The sequence below is a fragment of the Saccoglossus kowalevskii genome, chromosome 13, assembly GCF_978046115.1.
Source record: "Saccoglossus kowalevskii chromosome 13, keSacKowa6.1, whole genome shotgun sequence".
NCBI classification, from domain to species: Eukaryota; Metazoa; Hemichordata; class Enteropneusta; family Harrimaniidae; genus Saccoglossus; species Saccoglossus kowalevskii.
In genome coordinates this window covers 24,219,838-24,247,715 of record NC_140653.1, presented here as the reverse complement: position 1 = coordinate 24,247,715, position 27,878 = coordinate 24,219,838, and the positions used below count along the sequence as shown (strand labels likewise).

Here is a 27,878-nt window from a genome sequence, read left to right as displayed (position 1 = left end):
TAACATAATGGTAAAATAAAGATTGACCTGACCTATCTCTGGATCAGCATTTGTTGAAACAAGGCCACATCAAGGTTCTACAATGTCTGAAATTCTTGATATATTGTGAAGTTTGAATGTGATCGAACCAGGCATGTCCAAGGTACATGTGGAGTCACGCAGACATCTAAACACAAGTCCCCATCTGAACAGGGACTAATAAATGTACACAATATCTGTGCGCCAAAGTATGACATTTATTCCAATACGTACAAAATAAAAGGATACAAAGTTATTAAATTATATTTAAATTGTCACACATTGCTAATTTTTACAAAACAGTTGTCAAAAGATGAGTTCTGTGAAATAAAGGATGTTGTCGATTACAGTCACTGGTTAATTACACTTGAAACGTACAACACCATGAAATTTGACATTTCATGCAAAATATTAGATGTGGATAATGACATTGAATCTAACTGGTGTAACTACGGGGTCTCATCTGAGAAAAACAAAAGATGAATTTTCAATTTTGTCCCGCCCTTTCAATCATCCCTGTCGTACAATGAAATAATGTAATACAGTTATAGACAGGATGGTTTGATGTTTCTTTAGACATTTTAATACACAGACAATGAAAAATTCCACCAAAGCTGTATGATTTCTGCAGTATCCCCATGCTCTATTCAATTGACAGTAATACAGTAAAGACATGCAAAGAGTAGACCATGTATAGATATGACAACCAAGTAGTACAACACATAGATACACAGAGGAGAAATAATTGACAAGAGTAATGTACAAAATTTAGCATCAGCTGTTTGGAGTATGGAAATGTTGAGCTTAAACCACTATGCAGTTGTCGGTGCAGCACTCCCGGCTCCTTCTCTACCTGTGTCTTTCTTGGTACCAGAGACAATATCATCAATACGTAGCAGTAACATGGCAGTCTACAAAAAAAAAAAAAAATGAAATTTACATAAAGTGTAGGCTTGCGCTGATTATTCAAGTACTTGGGAGGAAAAGTTTTTGTTCTCACATGTTTCTGTTTCAAACATGTGCCTTGCACATTTTATTGGGAATGCTTCTGAGGATGTTTTGTCAATTCAAATAAACCTTTAATGCACGTGTTCAAAATAATAGTACATTGTAAATAACTGTTAAACATGCATCTTTGTAGTATTAATCTTAATACGAAAAATATTAAAACCGCATAACTGCCCCATTTTTCAACTTTCCCTGAAACGAGATGCCTTGTGTAAGGTGATGTTTAATTCTAGGTTAAAAAAAAATGAAATTTGTAAATTTCATTAGCAAAATACAATACACACAGGGTTTGGTTCTAGAAAAAAACTGCAAGAGGGAGCACTGCAATTCAGCATGCCACAAAGTGGGGGGGGGGAGATAGGGTATTCCCTACCAAGTTAAAATGGAGCATTCTATGGCTTCTTTGGGGCCAAAATTACTGTCAGACAGGTCACAGTTGAAGACTGTGGCCACATGTGATTCCTGGTCATTCTGAATTTTATGGTTGCCAGAAGATCTGCTTTCTTGGGTAAGGGGCGCATAGCCGTGACATCTAGGCGCTGTGCCCCTGTTTAAAAAAATCCCTGATACACATAACACATCATGTGTATTATTTTCTCAAGTGACTGCCCATTCAGGACTGGTTTGGTTAAAAGAACCAGTCTATAAAAGCCAAAATAACAAGATCATTGTATGTTTAGTATTTATATTTTCAATTTCATCATGCTATTTTGTATTTATTCTCATCTCAAATATCTTTCAAGAATCAATCTCCATACATAAAGATCTTCTAAAAGAACAAATAAGTTGAGCTGTATTTAAAACAGTGAAACATTGAGCTAAATTCTAAGCCTTTCTTGATAGATTGTTTTGAAATAATGCACAATAAACCATTCAGTGAAGTGGCTGGCAATGTTCCAAACTAGCACCCACAGTAAACATTTTTCCCTTGTCCCGAAAGTTCTACAAGTTCTTGATGTTTGAGACTGATTCTGGCTTGTTCCCATCAATATTTACTAAGTGTGTTTCCCATTTACTGCAGTTCTTGCTATGTTTCATAGAGATTCAAATATGATATTTGAAAACTTACCTCCATGGCTGTTTTGTATGTTTGCACCTTGACAGAGAAGGGTTCCCAGACTCCAAAATCCTTCATATCAACCAGAGTACCTTTCTCACCATCAACACCCCAAGTTATATTGTCAGTATCAGTGTGTTTTGCCTGTAACAAAACATTAAGTACTGTGAAAGACTGGCATTAAATTTCACTATTTTGATATTTTGCCAAACTTTATGGGTTTTAATAAGTTCAAAAAATTTGTAGTGAAATAATCAGTTCTTTTGTTATTTTACATGTTCATGTGAATTTAATTCAGCAGATTTAATTTATCAATGAAAATAACAAATTTAAAAATCAGTGAATAATCAATGTATTTACAGTAACATAACCACACCAACCACAAATCCATTGTTGTCTGAAATCGAGAGAAAATTCAAAGTACCGATATGTCTAACCATTCAAAATTTGCTAGTGTGTTTGTTCAATCTAGCATAATATGAAATATAGAACTGTTAATTGGCTTTCTCCATGAGTAAAGCGAAAATAACGACACTTACCCTCAAAGCTGTCAATGTACGTATGGTGTTACCACCACAATTCTGAATTAAGGTTCTTGGAATTACTTCCAGAGCTCTGCTAATAGCCTTATATGGCCACTGTTCAACACCGGTGATGGTCTTGGCTTTCTCATTCAATAGCTAAATAATGATAAAAGATTGATGGGAACATTGAGATGATAAAATGGGTGTGATAAACTAACAAGTAGTACAGACAATATCATTCATTTCATGTTATTATTATTCATGAAGATGTTGATTCAGACAAACTTAAAGGAAGTATTGATAAAGATAGGCATAAAATGCAAAATTATGTTAACATTTACAAAGTTTTTGAGGTGTACACTAACTACTGGTGTCAACAATGAGTGACATAAGCCACAAAACTAAACATTCACTTATCACACATGTTGCTACTTTATACATTTCCTGACCTGCAAGCCATTTTTTTAAAGGTAGAACAACACAGCAGCAGCATCAGAGGATATCATCTGAATATTGCTTTTCTTTTTACGAGGCACATACCAACTAGCCAGACAAAATCAGTATGAATCAGTTAACGTCGTCACCCAGATCAAGCGAAATGTGACAGGACCCAATACATAGAGACAGCTAAAAACTTACATGAGCCAAAGCCATTTCGGTTGCCCCGCCTCCTGGTACAAGTCGTGAATCTACCATAACATTACGAGCAACATTCATAGCGTCTTGAAGGTTACGTTCCAATTCATTGAGAATATCTTTACTGGCACCTCGTAGTAAGATTGTACACGCCTTGGGATCCTTACATTCAGTGACAAAACAAAAATACCTGAAGACAAAAACAAAAACAAATTTTTACTATTTGTTTTAAAGTGTTACATACACTGCCACTTAAATGTACAAATTGCTATATAAAATGCAGATATCTGCTGAACTTAAAGTGATTAACAGCATGACCCATGTTTCTTATGTGAGCTATTTATTGAACTTATTTTTATGATTACATTAGTCAGCTTGCCATGATTTTTTAGTTGTACAATGTCAACAACATTTGGCCATTCCATAAAGTTCTATGCACATCAGTGAAACTGCATTGACAATTAGCCTAGCAGGAGCTTATCCCAAAACGCGAGACACTAGCAATTATTCAGAAAAAATATATGCTTTCAATCTTTCATTATGTGCATCTAAGGTTAAAAATACTGTAAAAAAACCTGATCATCTATTTGTATCATTTGGCAAGTAAAAAACATTTTGCAAAATATTTTTAGAAGACAAACAGCTTTTAGACCAGCTGTTGGGCTAGAAATGGTATTCTAAACAGATTTGATTGTGGAAAGCTGTATCCTTTTCTACAATCCATGTTTAGGTCTTGTGTGGGCTTCAACAAGCTCACCATGGAGCCTCAGTTGTATTCGCTCCAATAAACTGATTACTGGAGTAATAATACCATGACCTTAATTTTCTATTTTTCAATAAGTGATTTTTAACATTTCTAATTTTCTAATATGCCTTTATATTGTCAACTTAGCTAACTACTTTAATATGGGATTGCCCAATTATTGTCATTGACTCGTCAATGCTTGTGATTATTTGCATCATTGTTTACAACAAAATAACAGAAAAAAAAATTGCATTTCTCTGGGTGCTACTAATATGGCATTCCTAAACTATTAATGAAATGGTACTCACTCGTCTCCAAACTTTTGTATTTCAAAAAGACCAGCCCCAGTACCGATATCTTCTTCTCTCAACTCATCAGTGCGATTCACAACGGTGGCACCACATGCCCTATTAGACAAAATAACATTTATAGTAAAATCAATCCTATTGTATTATCAGTATTGTCATTGTACAGTAGGGAAAAACCGACCATCCAATAAGCTCACAATTTATTACCATGAAGTACCCAATGTTCAATTCACTAAACCGATGCACGTCTGATTTGCAAGTATTTACACAACAATATTTTGGCAAAAACATACAAAATTGTCAGTAGATGTATCTATTGCTTTCAAAAATTTCACATAGAACACTGCTTTGATTTTTCCCAGCTGATTACGCAAGCGCAACAATGGAAATTAGAAAAGAACTTTTTGACCAGTGTTTTTAACGCCCATTTCTGTCACATACACGCTAAACCAATTAACATCATTTCGTACCTTGCTATTCGGTTGTTATCAGATTTCCGGACTCTACGAACCGCTGTGATATTAGCTTTAACAAGATAATGCTGAGCTAAATCAGAAATACCCTTCTCAGTGAATAATACATCAGGTTTAAATCGAATAATATCTTCACAAATTTTCTGAATGTATTCTTCTTCTAATTGTAAAATCCGTGAGAAATCCGTATCCTTGGTGATTTCTAGATTAGTCTGTGGGTAAAAGAATCATAGATGAGAACATTAACACACGACTTGAACTTGAAACTAAACATGCCTTGAAAGAAATATTTTGAAATTCATACTTGATCTTGGAAAAACCACAAAAGTTATTGAACAGAAGAAATAACATCTTAGTATACTACAATGATACACTACTGTGAGCACTTAGTATTTTGATATTAAATTGTAATCAAAACTAGCACAGTACAATGTAACAGGTGGTTTTACGTTCACTGCGAGATCCCACGTACTGCGAATAAGGTATGGACTGAACGTCAGTCGCAAAAAAAAAATTTGATTTTTTTTGTAGCTAAATGTCAAATGCAAATTTTTAGAACAAAATTATGGCATTGAGATACTCTAATTTTATTGAAAGGGACCATCATCAAAAAGATGCCCCAAATAATTTTGCACTTGTTGAATCCGTGTTGTGACATCACTTTAACCCTTTGCGCCCAATGCGGCCATATACGGCCGCTTATTTCTGACCAAAGATAACCCAATTCGGCCGTAAAAGGCCACCCGTTAATGCACTGTCAAAATCCCAATGCGGCCGTAAACGGCCGGTATTTCATAGATTGAAACAGAAGTTGATTCTGATCTCCCCTGATCTTTGCATGAACAAATAAATTGTTGATGAAAATAATTCGAAATACAGGTACGTCCAGACTGAAAGTTATATACGAATTGTCCTCGTACAACAGGTTTTTCGGATGGTGTCTGTGAAGAGCTGTGAAAATTTGCATAAATAAACAAACACAGCGGCATGTTTGGTGAAAGTTCATTTATTCTACCGCAGTTTTTATCCAAAATAAACGCATAATACATATACAATTTATATTCATCTGAACTGAAAACATTATTTAAATAAATTACCTATATAAAATGTTGTTTTTCCTTGTTGGCGAGTTTTTAATGTCGAAAAATCAGACTGTCATCGCAATCAGTCTTGCGTCCCAGTTTCGTTGCTATTTTTCACTGCAAGTCCTTATTTCCACTGGATATCCATGTATTTTTTTCATTCAGTGTTCAAATATCGCTTTAAAATGGGGGTTTTAAACGGGAATATCCAATGACCTCTGTAGGCCAAACGACACTGTCATCAATTACCGTTGGTTTGAATATTTAAACACGATCACTGTGTCGTTGCCCCGGTAATTCCCGCCCTAATGTTCCATATGTATATTCCTAATAAAGAATCCTGCCAAATAAGGAATACTTCTTCCGAATATATGAATAAATTACACACTAATTTGACTGTGGCGGGAATATGCAAGGTTTTTCAGTGGTTGTCAGACACGATCATTCAGTTGACCTCCACTGCGTATTTGCATTTGTTTGTAAACACAGCTGACTTGTAATCGAACGAATTAAATTTCTGTCGAGTATTTTTGGATTTTTTATTCAATTAATTACAACTATTTGTGTGATACGTTTTAAGTTTTAACTCAGTGATGAATTTCCAAACTGTGAGCGAACAGCAGACTGCGGGCCCCAGTACTGGGATGCCACAACAACCGGCCGACTCGGAGCTGTCATCGCAAACTGATCGTGACGCAATTCTGAGATTTTTCGATGAGTCTGATTCAGACACTGAATTTGAAGGCTTTACAGTGGAAGAAATAGACGAAGGGAGATTGAGATGTGAATTGCTATGCCAAAATACCAACTGTGGCAGTGACATCGATCCTAATGAACTGTTAGACTTGCTGAATGCCGATGCCGACAGTGACTCTGATGCCGATGACATCGCCGATACACCAAACATCTGGTCAAATGAAAGGACCGACGTGAACATTCCAGCACATGACGATCAGTTTTCAGGACCAAGACATGGTGTTGGTTTCGACGGGGAACCACTGGATTTTTTTAAATTATATTTTACGGACGATTTTTTGGATTTGTTGGTCGGGGAAACAAGTAAATACGCTAGACATAGACCGGAAGTTACCGGGCGTGTAGACCGGCATTGGTTTGAAACGGACAGAGATGAAATGAGTGCCTATTTCGGTTGTTGTTGCTTGTACCTGGTATGATAAACGTGAAGTTCGAATGCTGACAACAAATTGTTCACCAGGTGGGAGAGATGTCACCAGGGGTGGGAAAACATTTTTTACTCCTTTTTCTGTTTTGCAATATAATCAGTACATGGGTGGTGTGGATCTGAGAGGCCAGTTGGCATCTTACTATTTCATTAGTAAAAAGTATATGAAATATTGGAAGTATCTTTTTTTCTTCTTTATCCAACGAATGATTGTTAATTCTTTTATTTTATATTCAATTGCTCACTCCCCTAATCCAAGAAGAAGGTATAGGCAACTAGATTTTCGTCTTGATTTATCAAGTCAGCTCATTGCTGGGTACTGTAATCGTAAAAAACGTGGGCCACAACCACAGTCACTTGGTGTTGAAAACAGCTTGAGTTACGCCAACCTCCCTACTCATAAGTGTGAAATGATGCAACCAAATTCCAAGCGAAAGAAACGTTCTTGTAAATATTGTTCTAGAATTGGTAAGAAAACTCCTAAGGGTTATTCTGTGGAGGCTTCATTTGGGTGCAAGTTTTGTAATGTATTTCTGTGTAACAATGACTGCTTTATCAGGTACCATGCCTGTATGCTACAGCATTGAGTAATATTTTTTATAATAAATTAGAAACCAAGTGAATTGTAAATAAAATGTGTTTTTTTTTATAAATGAAATGAAACTACAGTGTCCTAGTCTTCTTTTCCCTGTGTACATGTCAACCTACCTGGCTCACACTGAATTGGTAAAGAAGTTTTGGGTAATGGGAGTACAAATATGCAAATTAGTAATGGGCCCTGCAACATTGTTGCAACAAAGTATCTATGGTGTGCAAAGGGTTAATGCTACGACCTTTATTTCTCCTGTTATCACGTTCGATTTCACACGTAACACGAGATGTCGCAGTGTATGGAAAATGGTCTATTATAGATGTTCAGCATCCCAAAAAATTGTTTCATGTTGTCAGAAATTGATTTGAAAATTGGTTATCATAACCATGTTTTTTTTGGCACTAAATTAATTCAGTAACGCCATAATATGACACGATATGACAAACTTAATTAAACTAAATAGCAGAAATGAACAATCATGCTTCACCCAAATATTTACCTGACTTTCTCCTTTCTTGTACTCCAAGGAACAATCTAATAACATAATTTTAGGATTTAGAATTTTTCTTTTCATACGTGGATGAGTCACATCCTTGTTGATCATAACACCTTTCAAGACTTTGCTATCCTCGATTGTACCACCAGGAACCTGTAGAAAGAGATAGAAGAATCAACTTTATGTAGATGTTTCTACAGTCAAAGAATTCATTAAAACTTCATTGAAGTTTAATATTCAAAGTCTGACTGGATTCTTTGAAATGTCATGAACAGATTTAGAAACATTGACAAACAAATATGATGTGAAGAAAGGTCATGAGGTCATTTATCTCGATACAAAGCGATAACCTTCTTGATCTGCGTATTCAATAAATAACATTTGATCAGAGAAACATAAATAGGAAAATAATTGTTAATGTTAATTCAAAGAATGTTTCAATATGCAACTGTAACAAAACATACAAAAACAAACTCATTACCTTTTCTACTTTAGCGTATCTTTTAATATCAATCTCACGACGGCCATTTTCCTCTAAAGCAACGGTGTGTGTAGCATCTAAAGCAATTTGTACAGCTAGATCAGCCCTGGGAAAGAAAGCAGTAAAACGTGTGAAAAACTGATCCCTCAGTGTAGAAGCTACAGTGGCATTAATCTTTAATTAAAAATCTTTAATTAACCTACCACTTATTGATAAATTTAGTTCCTATAGAACTGTGTATTATTTTCTTCATTTCATCGGTATTCGTAATATCAATGGCTTGACTGTAACAAGAACAGAGTATGGTTAATGACACAGCTGTAATACATATCAACAATACAACCACAGTGCAGTGTATCTCAAATCAGGTGCATTCAAATAAAAACATAGCATAACTATTACAACCTTGTCCATTGAGAACTTAGATTAATAAATAATTGTATGGATGAATATTGTTGACATTTCATAGCTGTTGATAAGATTCTCATATTTTAAGATGATCAGATACAAAATTTTAAGTGACATTTAATGAAGACCTTGAAAAACCTGCATAGAACATGTATCACAATCGAGATTCCTATAATATCCAAGTTTAAAAGAAATTGCATAAAAACTATTGTAACCACAAAAAAAGTTTTATAACCCAGTCACCAACAACATTTTCCCGTCATATGCCTCACATTTACGATGATACAGACAAGATAAAAAGGCACAACATTAAATGGAATAATTTTCAGACTGTTGAATCTCAGGAAAACTGAATCAGCACAGAGACAATTTTTTTAAAATAAGTCATGGTACATATTGGGGCAAATTGACTGAACAATCTTTGACAGAGACAAAGATGCTTTATCCAAAGTAGTTTCAGCAAAAAAAAATTTTACCTGCCAAAATGTACATTTTTTTCATTTTAATGCATTTTCTATAACAATACACTTATCAAAGTTTGACCAAATGGACTTAATTTCTAATTGTTGACAGGTCTTGACTGAGCATTGTTACCTTATCTTATCCCTAGTCATGTCTATCATGTCTTCTAAAGCTTGTTTATAAGCAGATATAATCACAGTAGGATGCATCTGTTGTTCCAGAAATTGTTGTGAAACTGCCATAAACTCACCAGCTACAGCACAGAAAAAAGAAAGGTATTATGGTGCTTATTTATAGTTTTGACATTTAGTACGAGAAATATTACTCTGTGATATAGACGATAAATGTCACATTAAAATTGTATTGTCTGCAAAATTTGGTTTGATGCCTTTGTGTACTGTAATAAATGCGACATCACTGTGCAGTTACATACATTCGATTGTGACCGAGTTCATAGGGCATCATTAGGACACCAAATCACAAGCAAGATTCTCTGTTCAACATTGGACACCATTTCACAATAATATTCAACATAAAACATTTTCCATTAAGATTAGTTTAGTTTTAGATATAAACTTCTTGAGCCATTTTTTGTATAGCCATTAGGTTCATCCTTGAATTTACAAGATGACTTGTGTTACCACTGCGTCGGAATGAACATCAAACGTTGAATAGGGTAGTTGTGTTTAGCATGCTCACAAAGCAGAATTCAAACAGAAATGCATCGCAGTATTCATTGTAGCGAGGACAAAAAATGGCGCAATATGTTTTGGCTGCTTTCAACCATGGTAGGTAATGGGAGACAAGATGGGATGCTATTGTTTGTACTAAACTGTGGTAAACATACAGTATATGTATTTTACACATACTACTACTGTAGAATACTTTATTTTAGCTGGAATTAATTTTCACTGAAAAGACTTTTCAGCGGTTTTGTATGGAAGTTGAATGTAAAATATAGGAAAAAAAGGTATATTTGCTGGATTTTTTTTTTTACTAAATCATTTCTTCAGCAAAAATAGCGAAAATTAATTCCAAGCTAAAATAAAGTATTTTACAGTATTTAAAAGTTGTACGTTATGCACCCAGTTCTTGGATAATACTAGCCACTGACATCACTCATAACAAGTTTTATGAATAAGTGATATCAGGTGATAATCTTGATTACAAATCTATTGCAAATTATACACAATATTTTTGTTACTCTGCTTACCCAAGATGATAACAGAAGTTGTACCATCGCCAACTTCCTCATCTTGTGTTCTACTAATTTCAATCATGGACTTAGCAGCTGGGTGCTGAACGGTGATCTGAAACAAATACAACAATGAGATTTGTCACATACCTTCAGGAACAGATTTAGCCAATGTTACATCACATGTAAGCAAAGACATAACAAGTCTAATCCATTATTCAAACTTATCAATAATAAATAAAAGACACCATATTAAATTGGGTTACTAAAATACAATCAACCCATAAACATGATCTACTGTAAAAGGGTTAATTATTCACTGGGTTTTAATTTAGCTTAATTCGCTGACTGGAAAATGCGCTAAATTAAAACCCAGTGAATATGTAAAATTTAGCATAGAACATATTATCTAAATGATAAAACCATGAATTTAAAACCCACTGAATATTCCTGAAATGGTATATCAGCGAAATTTAAACCCAGTGAATATTTGTCATTTTACAGTATGTTAGGGTTAAAAAAAAATCTTTTTGAGAGAGTTTATTTATTCCTTGTTTTTATTATACATTTAGTATGTTAAAAGCTAAATTTGTGGTTAGAGTGGGGTGTAAATTGTTGTGCTACTGTCTATAAATCTGCTAATACTTACTTCTCTCAGGATTGCATTGCCATCATTCGTCATTACAATACCACCCATTGGGTCCATCAACATCTGAGAAACAAAGCAGAATATTTAAAGATTGACATGGTATATAAACAGGCGCGGGTAAATTCTATTATTCAAATGAAGTCTCCCTCACCCACATTAATACATGTAGATCAAATCCATGAACAAAAGTGTTTCACTTCCTGGGTCTGATATGATGCAAGGAGAATTAACATAAATATTACTTGAATATACATGTAATCTCATACTATTATTACAGTTCTCTTAGTTGTCTGAGGTAAAAAGTGATCGCCCAGTGATTAACTCAGTCACTTGGGGGCTGAAAATCAATAAATACTAATTTTTTTTTAAATTATCCACTATATGCATATAAATAAACATAGCACATAGTAAATCGACACCTTGTCTGTTTCAAATTTTGATTTGTTACCCTAAAATAAAAACAAAATATATATATTATAACACAACTGTTGTATAATATAACTGTTTAAATCTGGACTGATTTTCACCACCAGTTGTCAGGACAACCATGAAACCTAGGATTTGAATTCTGTTTTTGACAGCCACCAACCATAACACCACGAAATAGCAACTGCTTCAATTGATATTGGTTTTTTACTGTTTTTGTATAAAAATAATTTTCCATATGAAATTTTCTTCTCACCTTCATCATTGACCTTGGCCCCAGGCATGTTCTAATTACATCTGCAATAGTCTGTGAAGATAAATAACACTCACTATTTTGAATTCAATATTGAGTGATGTATACAGGAAACTGAAGTGTGAAATAACCCATATAAATAGCCTTCAATCATTTGGCATTGATTTAAAGCACTTTTATAGACTGCGCAAGTTTTCTTTTGGTACCACACCACCTCTATCCAAGAAACCCAAATTATATCAATGCAGTGTAGTGATTTACTCGATGACAGCAGCCACATATAAAGTGCATTTGAATATCTGAAAGCAGCAATGCTATTTCATGATTGATCAGTTTTCAAATGTCACTTTATAATTTTTTTTTCAAATTACCATTACACGCAATTGACAATATCCAGTGGTACCAATGAAACAGGGGTCTGTAGTTATCTTTCGGAAATACAATCTTATCGATAAAATCAGTGCATACCAAATGTTTTCTGTATGAATTAACTTCTCATGTGACACTCACACAAACACTGTACGATATCAACTATTTACCAATAAAAAAAGCATTACCGCTGACTGAAAAAAGGTGACAATGAAGTTGTATCTTGTTCTGACCTTTTACGACGATATTGTGAATTACTTCGGGTTTTTTTTTTATTCAACACACAACACGTATTACAAAATAGTAAATTAGGGTTAGGGAAGGTATGAAACACTGAAAGTTGACAATCAATATTTTATTTCTATGTTATACACTACGAAACCTACTTCCTAAACCTAATGCCAAGACATGCTGTTCAAAATTCTCAAACAGTAACATACCATGATGTCATAATTTGTTTAAGCATGCATAACAAAATAATTAACCAAGATGACGGTAATCCTGTATTTACTAATTCCTTACTGAAGTTTATTTATCAAAAAAGTAATTAGCATGTACAATTTGTATCAAGAAAACTGTACTTTTAAGATATTACTATGGAACCCTATTCTACACAAACGCCCGTTTATTTTATTTTCAAAACAATTAATTTAATTGGTCATATTTATACAATGCCACACTATAAGTGTTACTGACCATGTAGAAAGTAAATGATAAAGGTTAATGCGTCAGCGTGATAAAATTGAAGCCAATTGTTCACGCGGGATTCTATGAGTATTTTTTTTCTTTTTTCAATCACATGTCAGTTATTGCCAATGACAGCAAAGTGAATTCAGCTGAATCATCTTATACCGGCGTTCAACTTCAGCCAAAATTAACCAAGTTCCGTACGGAATAAAGAGAAAGCTAGCTCTCCTGATATTACGTAATTTAATTACTCAAGGAAAAACATAACAAATTTCGATTTCAAAAGGCACCATTACTCATGTCACCACATGTTGGATTGCGACGAGAACCACGTGAAATTTCCAAGATGGCGACTTACCTTAGCAGCAGTGACATTACTGAGTTGGACTTTACGGCCGAATTCTCTTTTTGTATTTTGATCTAAAAAGTAATCGAATAGCATAGTGAGCTTAGCAAATATCAAATGAATATAAAATAAGAAAGAAATACAAAATATGCTTACTGAGAACTAGAATCGGTGCAGATCCAGGGCCCATCATCTTGACAAGTTTTTTCTGGAAAATGTGATAGAGAAAAATGCAGTAAAACTAAGTGGGTGGGAAAAATAAACAATATGGCTGCGTTTTGCAAACCATCAACAACAGATACGATTAACAAATAAATAACTTGTGCAGTAAATTGAAATAGTGTCCTTATTTATAATAGACTGTACATTAAGAACAGTAAAACTGAAAAAGTTTTCTGAAAATATCACAATGTATCAGAAATCTTTGTTACGCTACTAGGGAGACATAATGAATATGTTTGTTCATGAAATATTTCCTACACTGAGACTTTAAAATAAAAATAGATTGTGCGAACAAAACACGGGAAGCAGTACCACGATCTGCAAGTTCATTGATAACATGTCTGTTAATTATGCTGCTGGGTTATCTTCTTATGACAATAAAGGAAAATGTGGACTTCCCGAGGTAAGCATATTGTTAGTTGGAACGGGGGAAATTAGTTTCAACAGAGGAACAACTAAAATGTTTATCGCATAACCGGGTATAGCCCAAAAGTTCATACTGAAAAGTCACAGTCAAAAAGCAATCGATACAGTTTGGAGGAATGGCCCCTTCTACAAATTACTGAATAGTGGCATCAATGTGGAAATCTATAAAATTATTGGGCACATACTAGTATATAATAATACACAAGTATGTATACGCTACACCACAATTTCACCAATATTAGAGACCATAAACGGAGTCCGACAAGAATGTGTTATTACCGGGAGTCCTATTCCTTATATTAATGACTTACCGTACTTATTACTTATTTCTCTGCAGGAGATCAAGTTCAGTTAAATGGCAATAAAATAAATTTACTCCTCTGTACAAATGATCTCGTATTAATCTCTACATCACAGGTACATACTGTAGAATACTTTATTTTCGCTTGGAATTTATTTTCGCTATTTTCGCTGAAGGGATGATTCCGTGAAAATAAAATCCAGCGAATATACTTTTTTTCCTATGTTTCACATTAAACTCATGAAAAATCAGTGAAAATAAATTTCAAGCAAAACGCCCAAAAAGCCTTTTCAGCGAAAATTAATTCCAGCGAAAATAAAGTATTCCACAGTATATGCAAAATGCCTCAAACAACCTTCAAAATTACTATCAAAAATGGAAGTTACATGTTAATATGACAAAAACAAAAATTGTTATCTTTAGAAGGAAAATAACCGAAAAGTTTTATTATCAAAAACAAAATATTACTAGCGTTGATTCATAATGTTACCTTGGTGTAACAATTCACTCAAATGGTCGTTTTACTGATACAAGAAAGAACATGGCAATTAAAGCTGCCCCTTGGCCTATATAAACTAAACAATTGATACCAAGGGAAACTATCTGTAAAACATATATAAATCTCTTCAAGGTCGGCATACAGCAAATTTTACAATACAGTTCAGATATTTGGGGTACTAAAATTCTCATTAAAGTTAAATGGGATAAATCCCCAACTGAAAAAGTTCACTTAAAAATTTACAGGCACAGCTACTATTAATAATTGACATCAAAACTAATCTATTGAAGTACTATTCATAAATTAAAAACCTTCCCGACTACAGCCTGGTGAAACAAGCATTTCATGAACAAAAACTTAAATTTATTGTGAATTCTATCTGTGTAATATATATTGAAAGAAGAAAATCTACAAAAATAAGATATTTTATCTTCACTAAAGTATTTATAAAACATTAACAGAAAACTATATAAATCTCTGGAGACAAATAACAAAGTTGAGAATGTATGTAGAGTTCAAAAACAACTACAGTTTTGAACCTTACTTCACTACATTAAATACCCCAAAAAAAAATTATTATGTCTAAACAAGTACTGTAGAATACTTTATTTTCGCTTGGAATTTATTTTCGCTATTTTCGCTGAAGACATGATACCGTGAAAATAAAATCCAGCGAATATACTTTTTTTCCTATATTTTACATTAAACTCATCAAAAATCAGTGAAAATAAATTCCAAGCAAAACGCCCAAAAAGCCTTTTCAGTGAAAATTAATTCCAGCGAAAATAAAGTATTCCACAGTAACCACAATTTAGTAATTGAAAAAGGAGAATACCCAACCAAAGCCGCCCTTAGAAAATAGAATTTGTAAACAATGCCTGCTACATGAGATTGAAGATGAATTAAACTTTCCACTACTTTGCCCCTCATCCATAACTCTATTCCTAACCCTGTCCTTCCAGTGCTCCTCCTTCCATTTTAATTGTATATCTGGAAAAGCATACACAATTATATATAAGAACTGGAGTGTTAGGATTTAGGTTTATGTTAGGGATGGATGCTTTAAGAAACTCTTTCCAGCATTTCGGCTTCTCATTTGATTGTGTGTTCATATTCTTTGAATAGTGTTGCAAAGTACATTGATACACAAAGATTTGATTCTGTTTTGAATACCATTTCCGGATTAATCAATTTGAATTCTAAAATCTAACATTCATTTTGATTTATAAAAATGTAGAGATACCGGTAGTTCATATTATTTCAGCTCTTTGAAAATTTACCAGAAATGTGTGTGTGAGGATTACCTACCGGTATCACTAAAACAACAGTGTTACACAAGTACATGTTGTCGCTGTAGTACCAGTAATATTATTTAACCCGATCGCGATGGTGAGGATGTCTTTTGTGGGTATAGCAACAAAAATCAAAACAGAGTCACTTTGCACAGTTATCCAATTGATATAAAATAAAATTTGAGACAAAATAATTGTTGTAACGTGATCAAAACTTCCAACCAGGGTGTTAGCCAGCCACCCACCAAACGGACTGGCAACTTTTTCCCATTGATTTGTTTTTTTCTATTGTTCTTTGATAATTTTACCAAAATGCATCCAAAACCATCTACATTTTCATAAAGTTGAATTGTTTTGGACTGGCAGTTGCAAATTCCTGGCTAATAGCCTGCTTCCAACATATGTTCAAATTCATATTATCTGTATTTTCTGAAAAGTAGAACCCATGCATTTCACAGGCACTTGAAATCTGTAATTTGGTAAATCCCAAGTGTTCTACAACTACATTATGTAAAGTCTGGGGAATATTTATGAATATTTTAGTGTTTTGACCCTTGTGCGTCCGTCCGTCTGTCCATCCGGACCTGTATCCTAGGCATGCCTTGACCAATCACAATCAAACAGTAGACTTCGCACATACATCATACATAATATTATACATATGCACTTCAATTTGTTTCACGATCTGATTCAAGATGGCCGAATGGTGGCCATTTTTGTGCTAAAAAATCATCAAAATCAAGCATTTATGTATGGATTTTGTTTAAACTTGATACATTGGTTGGACATTATGGAACCTTTATGCACATCATTTTATTTTTCAGATCCGATTTAAAATGGTCGACTGGCAGCCATTTTGTTTTAATGAATGCAGTTCTAGTGCCATATTTCTAGTGCCATGCTTTGACTGATTATGTTCAAATTTTATATATTCATTATACATCATGACATAGATGTATTGGTTTGACTATCTGATTCAAAATGGCCAAATGGTAGCCATTTTAGTGCTAAAAAATCTTCAAAAATCTAAAAAATCAAGCATTTCTGGCATTCCAGAACTGGATCTTGGCTTTTACATCATGTTATATATATTCAAAATGGCCGACTGGTGGCCATTTTGTTTTAATTAATGCTGTTCCAGAGCAATATTTCTCAATATGGACAAGTACTCGTTTGACGATCAGATACAAGATGTCAATCATTTCAATGTTAAAAAATCATCATAATCAAGCATCATCTCCTGGATACTGTTGACATGTTTATGTTCCAACTATATTACTATAAACAAAACTACCGGTATATACATGTATCTTAAATTTGATAACTAACAGGGACTGTGCCATGAATGGCTTGTTTTTCTTTTGTAGAAATTTGACAGTTCAGAGACAGTAGCAGATAAAGTGAGGATGTTAGCGGATATTATAAAAGCTAGTAACCATCTTGTTGTTCACACTGGAGCTGGTATCAGCACATCTGCAGGGATACCAGATTTCAGGTAAGAATTGGCACCACTCAAGTGAAAGTTCATCTGTAAAGACAAATTATAGAAAATTCATGGAAAAGTACAAAAGGTAGAACCACAATTCAGTATGAAAAAAAAATTCATAAAACTGAATAGTAGCATTCCTATTGTAATGGCACTGTCAGTTTTGTTTTTCATATCAGTGCTACTATGTATTACTGGTTCAGTCAGTGTTGTCCCCAGTAATATATTGACGATGTAATAGAGAATAAGTTTACAGATGTAATGTGCAAAAACATTGTGCATATTCATTGTTGAACCATCTACATGCAGTGGGTAGAATAATTTGTTTGAATCAACTAATGTCTCTAAATCAATGAACCAACTAATGTCTCTAAATCAATGAAACAACTAATGTCCCAAAATCAATGAATCAACTAATCTCTAAATCAATGAACCAACCGATGTCTCTAAATCAATCAACCAACAAATGTCTCTAAATCAATGAATCAACTAATGTCTCTAAATCAATCAACCAACAAATGTCTCTAAATCAATGAATCAACTAATGTCTCTAAATCAATGAATCAACTAATGTCTTTAAATCAATGAATCAACTAATGTATCTAAATCAATCAACCAACTAATGTCTCTGAATATCAACTAATGTCTCTAAATCAATAAACCAACTAATGTCTCTAAATCAATGAATCAACTAATGTCTCTAAATCAATCAATCAACCAACTAATGTCTCTAAATCAATGCATCGACTAATGTCTTTAAATCAATGAATCAACTAATGTCTCTAAATCAATCAACCAACAAATGTCTCTAAATCAATCAACCAACTAATGTCTCTAAATCAATGAATCGACTAATGTCTTTGAATCAACTAGTGTGACTTGTCTCTAAATCAGTGAACCAATTAATGTCTCTAAATCAATGAATCAACTAGTGTGACTTGTCTCTAAATCAATGAACCAATTAATGTCTCTAAATCAATGAATCAACTAATGTCTCTAAATCAATCAACCAACAAATTTCTCTAAATTAATGAACCAACTAATGTCTCTAAATCAATAAACCTACTAAAGTCTCTAATTAAATGAACTAACTAATGTCTTTTATTCAATGAAGCCACTAATGTTTATTATTCAATGTACTAACTAGGTTTTAGGTTAAATTCCAAATTGAAAGTTATTTTCTTTGTTTAAAAAATAGGGGACCAACAGGTGTTTGGACTTTGGAAGAAAAAGGTAAGTCGCCGCACATGGATGTTACCTTTGATGGCGCTATACCGACCAAGACACACAGGGCACTGCTAGCATTGGAAGAAGCTGGTATCCTAAAATATCTTGTTAGTCAAAATGTAGATGGACTTCATCTCAGATCAGGATTCCCAAGGTAAGAAGCACACTACTGTAAATTACTTTGTTGAAATGTATGTTTGCAGAAGGGGTGAATGAGGGAAAATAAAATCCAGTGAAGATACTTTTTTCCCCTTATTTTACCTTCAACTCAAAAACAATCAGTGAATATAAATTTTAAGACTTACAATATACAGAACAGCCAAAATGTCCTTCAGCGAAAATTGATTTCCAACTAAATTAAACAAATTTTCAGTGATTACTGGTAGTCTCCTGTATCTTAACAAAACAAGTTTACACAATATAATTTATAGATTTATTTGAACTTCCTGTTTGACACTGCCCTCTAGAGATAGTATTGGGAAATTTATTTGTATGGATAAATCACAGGGATAGAGGGACTGTGATAGAATGCCCAGAAAAACAGACTTGTTCTAGCTCTACTGATTTTCAGAATCTGTCGTCCAACTTGACTTCTAGAAATTAACAATGAATTTGCGTGTTATGTTTTCTATATTAATTTACCAATTTGTCATTGAAACAAATTATAACACCACATATTATGGATTGCAAAAAATCGCATATTTCTGTAGTCACACTTTAGGGTATGAATTTATTGCATCTTTAGAAATACAAGCTTATAACAATATGTAGCAATAACATTTTGTGAAAAACTAAAACATAAATATGAAATTAAAAATAAATCAAAATAAGTTTACATATTTTGTGTGAATATAGTGTGGGACATTGGTTAGCGCAAGGACACTAGTGTCTTTGGTTAATGTACTGATGTCATTAGGCATGAGGTATATAAATTGGTCATTGGATTTAATTATTTGTTACAGAAAATTAATTTGGGAAAGTAGGTCTTCATTCCATCAGAAAATATATTTCATCTTCTACAAAGTTGCTATCACACTATTTGAAAATTCTGTTTGTGATTTGTGTTTTGGAATGTGTTTATTGGCGATCCGCTCCGCCAGGATTGCCCTTATAATCACTTTTGTCGTTTTGTGTGTGTGTGTGATTTCCAGTGTTTTCATGTATTATTTCTTCTGTGATTTTTTTGGCTTGGCCGATTTCTCTCAAACAGGTAGGTCACACCTTCATCCTGGTTATTAGGAAAAATCTGAAAATTTATTTTGGCCCACCATTGCCATAGCAACAGCCAAAAAACTGATTTTTGGATAGCTTCGTGCCAAATGTATCTCCTCCTACAAATTTAGGATAAAACACCTCAGACATAGCTCATTCTACTCAGCTTGAGTGTGGGCACAAAGTTACTACTGGTATTTGAATTTTTGATATTTTTTTTACCGAGAAATTTGACCCCAAACTTTTCACCAGCAACGGCTCTTAACTCCTCCGTGATTTTTTTGGCTTGGCTGAGGTAGGTCGTATCGTCACTAATTGGAAAAAAATCCTGGCCCACCACCGGGCCCACCACTGCCATTGCAACATCCAAAAACTGATTTTTGAATACTTTCGCCCCAAATTTATTACCTCCTACCAGTTTTATAATAGCAGTGTTCAAATGATCATGCTTTATATTTTGGCTACGTTGCACACTGGTAAGAGATCACTGATGCCGACATTGTTACACTGTATCAACGTAATCCCAACGCAACTTTCAACTTTGAATGAACTGTAAATGCTGCCTTCATTCTAGAATATACTATCGCAAAACTGTTGGAAATAATAAATGTAACAGCAGAATACGTCCTAGTAATAAACTAAGTGACTTCTTCTTCGTATATGGCCCATTTAGTTATAAACCGACGTTAGCTTCACGTTTATGTCACACCATGGAAACAGCCAAAAACATGTTGCTTGTTTTTGAGCGGAGCGGATCGCCAACCAGTAGGGCTTGTTTTCCTCTATCAATACACAAATCAAGGTTGCTGGTCCTAAGGTTTGGTCTTACTAATTCTATGTTCCACTAGTAATAGATAAGTATGGATTATAGCAGATACAGCCACAATGGAGATATGCCTCAGTGCAAGTAACAATGCTCAGTTTTTTTACAGGAACAATAATTAGGTGGACAAACCAAAATCATTACTGTCAGACTTCTGAAAAATAATGTTACCGGTAATTAATATTGTGTCCTGTAGTGTATGACTGGCTGCTGAAAACGCTTTAATACCCCAGTAATTGATTTTTGGAATACCAGTAAACAGGAATTATTTTTCTAATAAATAGTGCATCATTTTATATAAAGTAAATAATTTATTCCTTGAATTGCAGGGATCGGTTCTCTGAAGTACATGGTAATATGTTTGTTGAGGAATGTGACAAGTGTGGAAGGTGAGGCGAAAATTGCTACTGTAAACATTTTAATTCTCAAGCAATTTTCACAGTTTTTGTACTTTATGGCATTTGTAAAGACAATATTTTCTCTGACACTCCATGTCGGTAAACCCAAGAGAAATTTTCGTTTTTACATATTTTGTGATTTTTAATGTTCTGTGAATATTTGTCTCTTGCAAATAAAAGTGGACTGCAGTATGTTGTCAATAAATCTCACCATTTATCGACACAAGTACTGGAAATAATTAAAACTTCACTTCAACATCTTTATTCTTGACAGATAGTTAAAATGAATTGGAAAAATTGGAGTCAGCAGCCAATGTGTTATAAAAAGTACCAGAATTTACTGATTAAGTATCATGACAAAATGCATGACTTGCATTCCAACAACTCTACACAAACACAGTACAAAACAAGAATACAGTCTGTCCACAGGTTTGCAGTAGTTCTAGTCAAAGGTGGCATTCTGTTGGCTGGGGTTGTAGTCATGCTAACTGTCATGTGTACTGTTCCCGTCATCCGCATAGATTAAAACATCACAGTATTTTATCATAATCAGTAAAGGATTTCTACAGAATAACTTTCTGCTTCTGTCCTATAAAAAAAATATATTCTCCGGGCCAACATTCAGACATTTTCACTGTTGGATAGTCTCAGAAATCTGTACTTTTGAATACTTGTTGAGAGTCTCCTGAAAAGTCTAACAAGATTACCCCTACATGTGCAATTTGGTTGCTCAGGATTGCTTCAAAATTTGTGCCATTTTAAGCGAGAGGGTCGTCACCTGCACATGCGCAGGAATTGAGTCCCAAGCGATGATAACAATTCAAGCTAAAAACGCAAAGGCTCATGAGTAGATACTTGTTTGTAAACAGTGGCATGCTATGGCCATCTGACGCATGCGCAGGTGACGACTCCCCTCACTTTAATCGACTTTAGCTGTTTTCATCGGCTCTTCAAACAGCATTCCACAGCAGCTTACGCAGATTCCATAGAAATACATGGTACAGTGGTCTTTGTCATAGCAACGTAGAAAGTTCTGTGATGTAACTCTGTCCCGAAGAATTGACGTCATCCCACCAAAATAATAATGGTTTGCCAAATGTCAGGATTCATTACCATGACAACAAAACTAACCATTGAGAGCACTTATATGTAATCTACTCTGAGAATAATAATACATGTTTGTACCTTTCTATGTTTCTAACCTCCATGTAATTGTTATTATTTGTAGACAGTATGTTTGTGATTCAGCCGTTCCAACTGTTGGTTTAAAATTAACTGGTAATATCTGTACATGGAATAAAGCAAAGGGACGGTGCAGGTATGACTTTAACCATTCTCTGAGCATCGACTAATTATTGCTATTGGTGGTGTGCTTGTGGAATCTCAAATCAGTCTCTGCTATAATGAGCAACATTTTATTCCCAAATTTATTTTTTTGAATACGCTCTATTATTCATCGTTCAGTATTTTATATAAAAACATAATGTAAGGTAAAAGTATGATACATAGCAACTAAAACATCACCCAATACTAAACAGTAGGTCCACTCTTGAGTGCAGTGGCATAAACGTGCTGTACCAGTGATTTCCACGGAACATTCAGCACAAGAAATGTGAGAATATGATTAGCTTTGTAGTTCTGTCGAAACAATTCAAATAAAGCACAGAAAACAAAGCAGAATACATTCTTTTTTCTGGTTAAGTGATTTCATATAATGATCTGTTTGTCTTTCTAGTGTTTTTAAGTAGAACTACTAGAGTCATTCAAGTGTTCACTGTAAACATAATGATATTTACTTATCCACTAGAGATGGAAAAAAAAACCCTTACTGTATACACATTAGTTATTCACTGGTTTCTAATTTCGCTATTTTCGTTTCATAAAATTAGCTGAATTAAATCCATGTGAAGATGTGAAATAACAATAAAACTCATTGTTTTCCTGCCACGTTTTGAAATTAAATTTCAGTGAGAATAAATGGTTTTACAGTACTGAGGGTTCTTTTTTTACTTATTTCTGCCTTAGAGGACGTTTACGGGATACAATTCTGGACTGGGAAGATGCGTTACCGGAGAGAGATCTATTCTTAGCCGATGAACATTCCAGGTGATGACTTATTGCTGGTTAGGGATAAAGGAAAATCCGTATTGAACTTTACAGTATAATAAAATAAAAAAGGCACTAGACTGCAACTAAATTTGATATTGACAATTTTTGTCTCTAGTTGATTTCACTCTTCCAGAATGCTTTTAAAACTGATGAGCTCAAATATTGACTTCTCACTGGATCATTACCATGACTACCCAAATTTGATACATTGCATCTGTTTTGTTTCATCTTCCAATTAGCTGGTTATGACCAAATCATACACACTTATTGTATTATTGGGCAACCAAATCACACGCACTTATTGTATTATTGGGCAACTAAATCACACACACTTATTGTATCATTGGGCAACCAAATCACACACACTTATTGTATCATTGGGCAACCAAATCACACACACTTGTTGTATCATTGGCGACCAAATCATACAAACTTATTGTATCATTGGGCAACCAAATCACACACACATATTGTATCATTGGGCAACCAAATCACACACACTTAATGTATCATTGGGCAACCAAATCACACACACTTATCGTATCATTGGGCAATCAAATAATTTTAGGTACATTTCAATAATAAATAAATAAATAAATAATATTAGGTACATTCCAATAGTTAACTTTTTAGTAATGGCATATAAAATCCATATCTTGTATTTGAGCAGGGCTGCTGATGTATCATTGTGTCTTGGTACATCGCTGCAAATTATGCCAAGTGCTAATCTACCTCTTCGTGCCAAGAAAAACGGTGGTAAACTAGTTATATGTAATCTACAACCAACCAAACATGTAAGTCATGACTGCTTAGTTTTTATCTGTGTGTTGGCATGCAGGGGGAAGCATGCTTGTGGCCTGGAATGTCAAAGTTGAATGATATGCTAGTGGTATTGTAATATTATTTTGCTGTGTTAGCACTCTGCTCAGATTCTTTTTATTTTAATGTTTTGATTTTACTTTATTAACAAAAATGTATAGGTAGTACCATCACACAAAAATAAAACACCTTTTTTTAAGCAATATTATCAGTGCCTTTGGTGTTCAGTTTCGACTGGTTCACCTCTATAAACCAAACACCTTGGTAAACTGAACAATATTATCAGTGCTTTTGGTGTTCGGTTAAGACAGGTTTCGCCTCTATGAACCAAACACCACTAGTAAACTGAACACTACTACCAGTTTAAACAGGTTTAACCATAAAAAGTCTTCATAACCTGATTAATAACCTGGTTTTAATCTATGTAGGCAAATAGAATGTACAGATATGTTTTATGTTGGAACATGAAATCCTTCAACATAAATAAATGCTTACAAAGCATGCTTTCATCTCCTGAGCAAAACATTATGTAACTAATTAATAATTGTTCTAATTATGCAAATTAGCTAATTAACATAGTATTTTTGTTTCCTGCATCTTATTACCGTAAAATCTGTATTAGAAGCTGCATCCTTAATAGAAGTCACACCCATTCTTTTTAGCTACGCTGTCGACTTTGTCGAGCGGAGCTTATCATATGAGTGATTGTCCGTCGTCGTCATCGTTGTCCATCGTCCGTGTCAATGTTTTACTTTTTCGACTTCTTCTTGAAAACTACAAGCCTGAATGCTTTGATACTTGGTGTATATGTACCTTGGGTAGACCTCTCTTAGATTTGTTCATTTCATGTTGACATCTTCAATTCTCTAATTTTGGTGAATATTTTTGTCATTTTTGGTAAAAAGTGATATTTTCAACTTCTTGTTAAAAACCGCAAGTGCAATTGCTTTGATATTACATCTATAGGTACTACATGTGGACCTCTCTCAGATTTGTTCATTTTGTAATGATATCTTTAATTCTCTAATTTTGGTGAATATTTTTATCATTTTTGGTAAAAAGTGATATTTTCGACTTCTTGTTAAAAACCACAAGTCCGATTGCTTTGATATTACATATATAGGTACTACATGTGGACCTCTCTCAGAGTTGTTCATTTTGTGATGATGTCTTCAATTCTCTAATTTTGGTGAATATTTTTGTAATTTTTGGTAAAAAGTGATATTTTCGACTTCTTGTTAAAAACCAATAGTTCAATTGCTTTGATATTACATATTTAGATACTACATGTAGACCTTTCTCAGATTTGTTCATTTCATGATGATATCTTCGATTCTATAATTTTGGTGAATATTTTTGTCACTTTTGGTAAAAAGTGATATTTTCGACTTCTTGTTAAAAACTGTAAGTCCGATTGCTTTGATACTATACATATTGTTCATTTTCTAATGATGTCTTCAGTTCTTTAATTGAAATGTGCATTGCTAACAGCGGAGCTATCTCAGCCGATAGGCTGCTTGTTTAACAATTGGGGATGACAAATTCACCATTTCTCATATGTGTAGATGCTCTAATAGAAGCCTCATCCCCTGTGTTGCATTGTAACATTTTATTATAAACCACGGCTTCTAATACATATTTTACAGTAATATTACTGAATAAGGTAATACATACTAGTACACTGTGATTTTCAAAAACAGAAATTTGGATTCTCTGATTGTAATTGTGTGTATTTAAATATTAATCGTATATATTATATTTGGCAGGATAAAAAAGCTGATCTTCTGATCCATGGTTATGTAGATGATGTGATGTCACAGCTAATGACGCAACTTGGGATTCCTATACCTGCGTACAAAGGACCGACTGTTGTACTCAAGTCAAAACACCCCACGCTGATAACAATACCAGGGTTAAAGGATAAACAGATTATAATAAAATCAGCTCAAAACTGCGGTACGAATAATACTAAACTTATGTCTTCTCTTGAAACAAATTCCAAAAATGCACATGTCAAGTTGAAAGAGATCACTGACAAGGAGGAACTGTGTCATACTCATGAACTTGTTGATGTCAAAGTCAAAAGCGATAAACTGAAATCTTTTTCACAAACAACAGAACTGCAATCTAAGGATATTTCTGATTCAACTCAGGGCAATCAGCGTAACAGTATTGTTGACATTGCTGTGAAAGCAGAAAATATTTCTGATGTAGCTATAGGAGATTGTATTTATTTAAATAAGCGGACAACTGATGGAATTGTTGGTAATGAACATCATGAAAAGAAATTAAAAATAAACAAAATTCATTAGGGTGTTTTGTAAGGTATATTTGCTGGAATTTATTTTAGCTTTGAATCATTCCTTCAGCGAAAACAGCGAAAATTAATTCCAAGTGAAGTATTTTACATACTGAATTAGTTTGTCTGGTGTTAGTGACTTTCCTGTAGAAGGGATAGTTTTCAAGCACAGGTATTGGTCTTTGTTAATTTTGTTGCATAGACCATTGTCTTTCATGAAATTGATTCTCGACATCTACAGCATCCTATTTGGGTAGAGGAAAACAAATTTTTATAATGCTGGTATATATCCCAGTTTTTTTATTAGTGTTTTTGTCAGAATTTTAGAAAAAAAATAATAGAAAAATTCAACTTCCGTAAAAAATCAAAAATAAGAGCACAATTTTAAAATAATGAAAGAGATAGAAGAAGAAAAATGTTCATGAAAATTGAGCAGAAACTTTTTTTTGTCTCGGCCTTATCTCGCCACATCTTGTTCTCAGAGAGTTCTACAACTAGTTTGTTAGTTATCCTCATCAATCAATGTACTATCTGTATGAATATGCAATTTCTATCAGAGTTTTTACGCAAAGTTCAGCATTTATATCGTTATTGTAAGTTGAATACAGCAATAGAAATTTACAAAAAAAATCAATTGTGTTTGTCAATCATTGAGTGAATAGCAATATATTATTTTGTCATTTGATTTTAGAGGACTTATGTGCATATTCTCCTAAAATGAGCTTTACGCGCATTACATGAGGGGAAAGTCTATCATAAAAATCACAAGTACTATGGAAAAGAAAAACAAATTAAAACTAGTAAAATTGACTACAGTGAGGGATATATTTTGAGTGCTCTCTTAAATGATGAATGTGAGACTGAATGGCGGTTTGAAAAGGATATGCAATTGTAAATGTTTGGACCTGAATATATATATACATGTACCATACTTCTTCTATTACCATATGTACTCATGTACATGTTAGAAGTGAGTCTATGGTAAAAAAAAAGTTGCATTTTAATGATCCAGTATACAATAATTGCAGTATGTTATGTATATGATATCATTCTGTACAGTATGTAATCACGCAATGGCTGCACAAAACAATAGACCATTTTCCGTACACTGCGAGAATCACGCGTTATGCGTGAAATCGAACGTAAAAACAGGACAAACAAAGGTCATAGCGTCGTAGTCGCGTCAAACATCGCGTGGGATTCGACAAACGCGAAAGTATTTCGGGGACATTTCCATGCTTAATAATGTGCTGTCCACATTTGATGATAGGCAATTTCGATTAAGTGAGGGTATTCGGAAGCAATATTCCTCTGTCGAAGATCGGCCGGTCAATGTAAGCTGCGAAATAAAGAAATTCTAGTTCAAA

At 33.8% G+C, this 27,878-nt stretch overlaps 2 protein-coding genes across 2 annotated transcripts; one reads left to right on the top strand and one right to left on the bottom strand.

The window, feature by feature from the left end:
- Positions 1-216: 216 nt before the first annotated feature.
- Positions 217-13,783, bottom strand: LOC100372926 (T-complex protein 1 subunit gamma-like). The gene is made up of 16 exons (XM_078010986.2): positions 13,765-13,783; positions 13,555-13,606; positions 13,411-13,472; positions 12,000-12,050; positions 11,318-11,380; positions 10,687-10,783; positions 9,606-9,726; positions 8,807-8,887; positions 8,604-8,709; positions 8,126-8,275; positions 4,767-4,981; positions 4,297-4,395; positions 3,247-3,433; positions 2,623-2,763; positions 2,096-2,227; positions 217-929 (listed from the first exon to the last, which is right to left on the bottom strand). Exons 2-16 carry the CDS (start codon positions 13,589-13,591, stop codon positions 831-833), a joined length of 1,641 nt encoding a protein of 546 aa, XP_077867112.2. The 5' UTR covers positions 13,592-13,606; positions 13,765-13,783; the 3' UTR covers positions 217-830.
- A 104-nt stretch (positions 13,784-13,887) lies between these two features.
- Positions 13,888-26,857, top strand: LOC100375279 (NAD-dependent protein deacylase sirtuin-6-like). The gene is made up of 8 exons (XM_002736807.4): positions 13,888-14,023; positions 17,506-17,633; positions 18,823-19,005; positions 21,216-21,275; positions 22,513-22,602; positions 23,310-23,390; positions 24,064-24,187; positions 25,979-26,857. The coding sequence occupies exons 1-8, from the start codon at positions 13,958-13,960 to the stop codon at positions 26,522-26,524; spliced, it is 1,278 nt and encodes a 425-aa protein (XP_002736853.1). The 5' UTR covers positions 13,888-13,957; the 3' UTR covers positions 26,525-26,857.
- Positions 26,858-27,878: the final 1,021 nt, after the last annotated feature.

Coding starts and splice junctions, on each gene's coding strand:
- LOC100375279 (XM_002736807.4), top strand. CDS start 13,958: ATGTCTGTTAATTATGCTGCTGGGTTATCTTCTTATGACAATAAAGGA. Junction 21,276..22,512: donor GAATGTGACAAGTGTGGAAG/GTGAGGCGAAAA, acceptor TATTATTTGTAG/ACAGTATGTTTGTGATTCAG. Junction 23,391..24,063: donor TTAGCCGATGAACATTCCAG/GTGATGACTTAT, acceptor GTATTTGAGCAG/GGCTGCTGATGTATCATTGT.
- LOC100372926 (XM_078010986.2), bottom strand. CDS start 13,591: ATGATGGGCCCTGGATCTGCACCGATTCTAGTTCTCA. Junction 3,434..4,296: donor ATACAAAAGTTTGGAGACGA/GTGAGTACCATT, acceptor TTTTGTCTTCAG/GTATTTTTGTTTTGTCACTG. Junction 930..2,095: donor CATACAAAACAGCCATGGAG/GTAAGTTTTCAA, acceptor TTTTTTTTGTAG/ACTGCCATGTTACTGCTACG.